General features: G+C 41.0%; 1 protein-coding gene across 1 annotated transcript in view; it reads left to right on the top strand.

Annotated features, from left to right (window-relative positions):
- Nucleotides 1-7,687, top strand: part of BBOX1 (butyrobetaine (gamma), 2-oxoglutarate dioxygenase (gamma-butyrobetaine hydroxylase) 1) — a 14,792-nt gene extending 7,105 nt beyond the window's left edge. Inside the window, exons 2-5 of the mRNA XM_009892687.1 lie at nt 1,872-1,977; nt 4,832-5,028; nt 5,703-5,869; nt 7,467-7,687. Of these exons, the coding sequence (XP_009890989.1) occupies nt 1,872-1,977; nt 4,832-5,028; nt 5,703-5,869; nt 7,467-7,627 (631 nt within the window). The 3' untranslated portion in view covers nt 7,628-7,687. The remainder of the gene's footprint in view (nt 1-1,871; nt 1,978-4,831; nt 5,029-5,702; nt 5,870-7,466) is intronic.
- The last annotated feature ends 505 nt before the right edge of the window (nt 7,688-8,192 follow it).

Below are 8,192 nucleotides of genomic sequence, written 5' to 3'. Positions count from 1 at the left end.
CTCCCCAGATGCAGCACCCTACACTTACCCTTGTTGAACTTCATCAGGTTTCTCTCTGCCCAACTCTCCAGCCTGTCCAGGTCACGCTGTAAAGCAGCACAGCCTTCTGGCATGTCAGCCACCCCTCCCAGTTTTGTGTCATCAGCAAACTTGCTGATCATACACTCTATCCCTTCATCCAGATCATCAATGAATATATTGAACAGGACTGGACCCAGTACTGTCCCCTGAGGGACACCACTCGTTACTGACCTCCAACTAGACTCTGCACCACTAACCACAACCCTCTGAGCTCTATCTGTAAGCCAGTTCTCAATCCACCCCACTGTCCATTCATCTAACCCACACTTCCTAAGCTCTCCTGTGAGGATGATGGGGGAGACAGTGTCGAAAGCCTTGCTGAAGTCAAGGTAGACAACATCCACTGCCCTCCCCTCATCCACCCATCTAGTCGCTTCATCATAGAATGCTATCAGGTTAGTCAGACACGACTTCCCCTTAGTGAATCCATGTTGACTACTTCTGATAACCTTCTTTGCATCCAGGTGCTTTGAGATGACACCCAGCATGGCTGAAGTTGTCGTGCCTGAGTACTGAAGCCATGTACTGATAAGCATGTGCTGTACCAAATAATAAAAATTATTTTTGCCGGGCCGTTAAACACATATGCAAATATTCAAGGGGGTTTTCCCCCTCACAATTTCAGAAATTTAGTTTTAGCATTTTGCATAGTTCCTATACTAAATATTACTCCTAGAACAAAAGTGTTTGTATATCATATATAAATCATTTTGGTCTGTACATTCTTTAGCCTGTTTTCTTTTTAAACTATTATTAAGAAGTAATGCTAGACACACACCATCTGAAACATAATATATTTGGTCTATAGTATGTCACAAGGGAAAATGAGTTTCATATTTTCTTTTAAATCACTTACGCTCCTGTGATTACATGGACTGCATATGGTGAGTTACACTTTTCCAGACAAATGTCTGGATCTCCAACACGCATCTGCTGAGGACTGTCTTCAATCATGTGAACTCTCTACAAACAAAATCTGTGGTTCTTGGTCTTAAATTCTCCTGCTTGGTGAAACAGATTTTGATTCTGCTGCAACATGATGTATTCGTGTCTTTGTAATATAACTTAGGGGATTTTTTTTGTGGTTATCAGTAAACGTTCCTACTGAATTTTGTCAAATTTCAGGACTGAAAGTATGTAACAAAGTAAATGGGGTTAGTTCTCAGAAAGAGAGTCAGAGAAAGGGAAGAAGTTATAAAGTCTTTTATCAAGACATTCTCCTTGAGTGGCAAGCCTTCAAGTTACAGGAGAGATCCCCCTGCAAAGGGGGGAAATTTTCTATATTTTCTAAGATCATAAAGCTTTAAAAAATACTTTTTGGGGAAAGTTACATAGCCTTTAACAATTCATATTTCATTGATAACGTGCTCCACCTGGCAGGGAAGAACAGAAGGCTGATAAAAAGAAATAGGCCAGCTTCCACTTTCTTATTTCTGCAGCCTCAGCGTTGAGATGATGATTTATCCTAGCAGATACCTCTGGGTTAGTGTCTTCAACTGATCTTTGCATTCAGCAAAGTACTGCCACTGGAAAGCCATCGTACTACACTGGGCCAGATGTGCCTCTGCACACTCAAGTTTCTCGCTTGACTCCAGGACTGCTGAAATACGCCGCCTTTGCTGGGCTGGGGCGAAGCCGCTAAATCATTATTTCCTTATAATTTTACAATCTTTTCTTGCTCAAAGATGGAGTGACTCCTTTGTACCGTGATTTCACAGTTTTGGTGTGCGCTGTCTGGCACGCTGGCTGGCTGTTTTAACATGTTTTCTCTTTTCCCTTTCATTGTAAAGACCAACCTGGCAAGTGCAAGACAAAGCAGATGCTAACAATGTGGCTTATACAACCGGGAAACTATGTTTTCACACCGATTACCCTGTTCTGCAGCATCCACCTGGGGTAAGGCGAACCTACCGACTTTTTCACAACACAAAAAGGAAAAGGGAAATGTTCCTTTACTGTGAAATATAGTTAGCGCTGTGACTCTGAACTTCGTTGTAAAAGAGCAATGTAAAAATAACAATATATTAATCTGCATTCCAATCTATGCACGCATGGGTATGCAATATATACATTATAATGTAAATTCTGCATCGCAAGCCCGTTATGTATGCCATAATTTTTAAATGGAAACTCGCAAAGTATTGAGAATATTACCATATGAGAAAGCATCAGGGTCCTGTATGTGCTTTTGATATTACTTTCACTACGTTGAAGCAGCTGGGCTGCTTCAATACGTAGTCAAGTTGCCTTGGCAAGTCGTGCTGTACTCAAGTTGTGATATTTTAGGTCTGCTCACCTCAGGAGGAGAACGTATCAGAAGAAATATGATTAAGATGGTTTTTTTCTATGAATTAAGTTAGGCAGTTATTCGCCCATCCATAATAGACAAAAAAGGGGCATTCTGTAAAGCTGGGCAAGCACCACAGGAAACAGATTTTCACCTAGCCCCTGTCATATCAAAGCCTAATCCACATACTTCACCAGGGAACCGGAAAGTAGTAAAAGAAGAGGTACAAAGGAACAAAGATAATCCTGGAAAAGTTTGCATCTATAATCTTCATACCTACAACTTCCCCTTCTAATATTTTGAAGTACTTTGTTTGAGTTGTTTCTATAATTAAACAAAAAGCCAATGTGATTTATCCACAAGTGAGTGCCAAATATTCACGCTAACACCACCTATTAAAATCATCTAGATGCTGTTCGTTAATGTGGAGTAAGAATGGAACAGAGCTTCATTAATAGAGAGCAGATGTGAATTAGCTCACTGTCTCGTCTGTGCCAAAGCTCACACTCTGCTATGAAACATTAGAAAAAGAGCGTAACCTTTTTCATTCAAACGTGCTTGTAAGTAATAAAAGTATTAAAGCACACTGAATTATGGTTGAACATCGTCCTGAATGTGCACTTTTCTTTATTTATCTAGTTATTACACAATATTTGAACTCTTAAGACCTATTTGCTACAAGTATTTGAAGAAATGTTTTTAAATGGATGACAATTAGTTTCAGAGCCATCCTGTAAAAATACTTTAAGGATTTCCTAGGTTTTCATCTGGCAACTATTTTTCCAAGAGACATCCTGATTTTTAAAAAAACAACAAAACAAACAAAAAAAAAAAACCACGAAAACCAGATTATATAAATTTAGCAGAAACTTTGTCTCTCTAGAATATAAAGCTAAATTCTCATTCAAACTAAATTCTCCCTTTGAACTTTTTCAGAGTCATTTACCGTGCAGTACATTATTGCAGCCTTCCTTAGCAGCGCCAAGCCTTGCTTACCCTATATATAGAAGGCTGACTGTGACGACAAGAAGAGGTGGTTGCCTTCAGTGGCAGCCCCAAGTCCTCTCCACAGCTTGGTGGCCAAAAGGAGCACGGCAGGAGGGCAGAAAGCTGCTTCATCAAATGAATGAACTAGCTTACATCCTTTCCAAACAAATCCCTCTCCTGCACTGTCGGTTATTTCAGTTTCCCCCTTCATCACCATCATCAAGGTCTGGGGGTCCAGCGGGTGAGGAGATTCTGGGACAAACCATGTTCTCTACTCCTCTTGTTTGGTTTGTTGGGTTTTTTTTGTTTCTTTTTTTTCCTCCTTGTGGTCTCAGAAATAATTCACCATCATTAGGGCTTAATCATCAAACCGTCTTACAGGCCTAGCCACTGTCAGGGGAAAGCCAGGACAGCTGAAGAGTCGTAAGGCTGAGGGACTTGGGTCTTTTCAGTCTAGAAAAGAGAAGACTGAGGAGGGATCTTACCAATACTTAAAGTATTTAAAGGGAGGGTGCCAGGTAGATGGGAACAGTCTTTGTTCAGTGGTGCCCAGTGACAGAACAGAGGTAACGGGCACAAACTTGAGCATAGGAAGTTCCATCTTAACATGAGGAGGAACTTCTTTCCTTTGAGGGTGGCAGAGCACTGGCACAGGCTGCCCAGAGAGGTTGTGGAGTCTCCCACTCTGGAGACATTCAAAACCTGCCTGGACGCTGTCCTGTGCAACTGCTGTAGGTGACCCTGCTCTGGCGGGGGGGTTGGACTAGACGATCTCCAGAGGTCCAACCCTGGCCATTCTGGGATTCTGTGAACATGGAAGGGAAAGGTGGACGCTGTTACCATTGGTATGGCAGATGTATTTTGTGTTGTTTGGCTGAGATGGATGGTCACACTTTGTGTGGTGCTGTGCTCTCTAATGCCACCAGTGCGACCAAGAGCCCAGGTTGGGCTTTCTGCGCCATCTTACACCTTGGCAACTTCACTGTGAGGTAAAATGAAACTTTCTTAGTCCTACTTTATGATAGAGAGACTGGGTCTGTTGCCTGCTACAAGAGCCACATTTCCCCCTCCATGAGCAGATACTTCCCAGTAGGTTTTATTTCTGCGAGAGAAAACTAATCCTCCTTGTTGAGATAAGACTGCAATGTACTTAAAGTTATATGACTGCGGCAAAGAGGCACTCAAAGGAAAGAAGCGAGACCAGAGATTTGCAGTTGACTCGCAGGTTGCAAGCATTAGAAGATGTCCCAAATGGGGTGGATTTATGAACATGCTACTTTAATTTTCTGCCTGTGTGGCAGTGGTGGCAGAGCACTGTGAAGCTGCAGTAATGGGGACTCAGTCTTTTCTTGAGAAAAACAAAACAAAACAGAAAAAAAAAAAAACCCAGAACCGCAGATATGAGGGAACTGATACTAATGAACTGCTAAATATGCAAGCTAATTCTTCTCGTAATGAGATGTTAATTCATTCCAGGTTCAGCTTCTCCATTGTATAAAGCAAACAGCTGCAGGAGGTGAAAGTGAAGTTGTAGATGGATTTAACGTATCCAACAAGCTGAAGGAACAAAATCCTCAGGCGTATCAGATCCTGTCCTCTACTGCTGTAGACTATACAGATGTTGGGGTGGACTACTGTGATTTTGCTGTACAATGTAAACAAAGGATTATAGAGTGAGTAGTTTCAACAACATCGAAAAATAAAATCCCTGGTGTGTGCTGGATGACATGCTGGTAGGAGAAGGTCTGCTCCTGCCACCTTGTGGGGAAACACCGCTTTAACTTGGTCTGTAGTTAAATTTTGTTTGGTTGTTTTTGTTGGGTTTTTTGCCAGTGTATGACGCGTTCTGTGCTTTGTACCACCACAGCATATTTTTTCCTATTTTGTTTTGCCAGACACCAGCAAGAAGTGGTGGTAATTAGAGCAACCCCTCGGTACAGATACAGGTTAACAGCAGCTGGGTCTGTTAATAAATTCCAGCCGACATACATCTGTATCGTGCCCAAGACAGATCACAATTTGAAGCATTTAGATTGAAAACGATGTATTATTAAAAGATAAAATGCAAATGATCATAATATTTTCTGAATTTAAGGAGTTTACAGTTCTACAATTAAAGTGTACAGAATACAGATGTTTGAAGAAATGAAGTGTCTACACTTTCTCCTGATCATCCCCCTTTTCCTAGTTAGGCTTAATTATCAAAATCCAACCCAATAGCAATCTGAATTTCACTGTGGAAACACACTGAAATTCCAGCAGGAGAGTTCAGTTGTCGTTTCACCATCTTAAAATGTTTCGGTAACAACATATTACATTCCTTTCCCTCTCCTTCTCTGTTTCACAGTGTGGATTCCAGAGGCCAAGCAGTTCGCATCAATTATAATAACGCAACAAGAGACACAGTGTTTGACATACCAGCTGAAAAAGTGAGGCCATTTTATGCAGCTCTAAAGGAATTTGATGATTTATTGAACAGCGCAGAACACAAGTTTACTTACAAGCTGAAACCAGGTCAGTAAGTTGCTTCTCCTCGCAATGATTTTTCATGTTTTTCCTAACCGTCAAAATACTTAAGCATTGTTAGCACTGGTATGGGGAGGAAATTCAGTCCTTCTGTCACCTATTTTATTTCATACTGCATCCTTACATTAATCTTATAGATTTATTTTGCTGTTGTTACACTATTAAAAAAAAAAAAAAAGCTGGGGAGAAAATAGAGGCTATTGATTAGGCCAATGTATCTTTATATTACACCAAACCCCCATACCATATAGGAAATTGTAACTTGTCATATCAGTAGCACCGCAGTTGAGACATGCCATGTGCAAGACTGCTGTGCCATCCCGGCTCAGTGTCTGTTCATTAAATGATACGCGATCACATACTTTTTTCCTCTGCTTCGTTTGATGCTTTGGGCTTTCTACCGATATTAGCGGGGCACCTTCCCAATGGCTGCAGGAGCTGCAGAACGTCTAGAAGACGATACAGATGCATAATGTGCGTAACGCTGAGGGAAGCTGAACTGCACGGCGGGGAATTCAGTTACCCCTTTGCTTAGACACCGAATGCCAGCGTAATGCCGGATGAATTACCGAAGGCCGCTGCTGCTGCACTGCTTTTTCAGGGTGGTCTGGGCAAGACATCTGGAGGCAGATTTGCAGAAGTGCTAAATGCTCTAAACTTCGGCTAGAGCCGTACAGGGCTGCGTTTTGAACATAAAACAAGCTGCAAAAATGCCCTTTACTCTTTAAAAGTCAGTCCCTGCGTATATTTAACTACTTTGGCCTTAATCTCTGTTCTTTCATTCCCCAGCTATAAAATAAAGATATGGATAGTCCCTCTTCTCTCAAGAGATGTGACAAAAGTAAATTCATTAGTGTATCTCACTGCCTCATGTACTACGATGCTAGTGTCTTTAAAATGTCTATGAGGAAATTAATCTCTCTCTATTGGGAACACGCAATAAAATAATTTATAAGATCACATAATAAATGGTAAAACAAAGTACCTCACATTACATTAGTGCCATCATCCCATCAATTAACACACCAAAAGGTTGGTACAGGGGAGGGGGAGAAGGAAAGAAATACTATAAGCTTATTTAATTACAAATTTATCATAATAGTGGTACACAAGGGAGAAAAATTAAAATGGCATGCTAGCCTTAATTACGTGATTTTCTAACTTTCAGTGGATTGACTTTGTTCTTATAAAATTCCCTCAACAGGGATAGCAATGCAGAATGTGTACAGTACAAATACTACCAGACCCATCAAATAAAAATCACCCGAGTGGCTTTCACCCTTTTTATCCTTCCTGTGGATTTCTGTAGTCGCCTTTCCCCTCCAGGCCTGCTTTGCTCAGCATGGACTCTGCTTTTTAACGCCTGGTTATACAAGAAAAGAAGCAGACGTCGAAAGGGACCTGTCCTCTCTGGTTGAGAATGACCAGCTAAACTAAAATTACTCTGTCGTTGCTGTGTATCCCCAGTCACGCTACTTGAAATTCTTTCTCCTTAACTGTTGATATAAATCTACCTCCATGTTATCTCCTTGAAGGAATCAACTGTAACATACCAAATATTAAACTTTGCGCAATCTCTTTATAGGAGACATAGTGACGTTTGACAACTGGCGCGTGCTTCATGGTCGCCAAAGCTACCCGTCGGGATCAGAAGTGACCCGTCACCTGGAAGGTGCCTACGCAGACTGGGACGTGGTCATGTCAAGGCTCCGGCTACTCAGGAAGAGGGTCCTCAATAGGGACTGAGCTTTCTTCTAACTAGAATGAGCAAAACTCAGATTGCCTAACCTCAAAAAAAAAAAAAAACCCCAACCCAAAAACTGCATTTCCTTTTCAGCAACTAACATCACAAATATATTTTTGCGTTCCATAAGCCGTTGTTCATAACAATTTAAAATTTATCTGTGCCCTGGTCTTTGAATCTATAAAATGCATTGCTACCTCTGCCAGTTTATTTGCTTTTTAAAATCAGGCCGTAAAATGGCTCGAAAGATTATCACTCTGCTGGGCTGACTGGGTATCACAGTGCCTTAGTTTTCCTCTACAAATATACCTGCCCTCCCTAGAAAGCTTGGAAGGGAACATCCAAAAAGAGCTTGTAAGTATTACTTACTAAAGGTTTGTTATGAACAGCACCTTCCTCTATTTTCAGAGAGTCATTTGTTATTGCGTAAATCATAACTAAAATTCATTATGAAAATAAGCAACCACTGCTGCGGAGTTATTTTTATATACACAACTTTCTAGGTAGAACTCCACTTTAATACAAGGTCTCATTCAGCAGATGGTGTATTCTGTATATCCTGCTGTA

Source organism: Charadrius vociferus, unplaced genomic scaffold, assembly GCF_000708025.1.
Source record: "Charadrius vociferus isolate BGI_N301 unplaced genomic scaffold, ASM70802v2 scaffold19, whole genome shotgun sequence".
Taxonomy (NCBI): Eukaryota; Metazoa; Chordata; class Aves; order Charadriiformes; family Charadriidae; genus Charadrius; species Charadrius vociferus.
The sequence above is the reverse complement of the archived record's forward strand: the minus strand, read 5'-3'. Positions and strand labels throughout refer to the sequence as shown.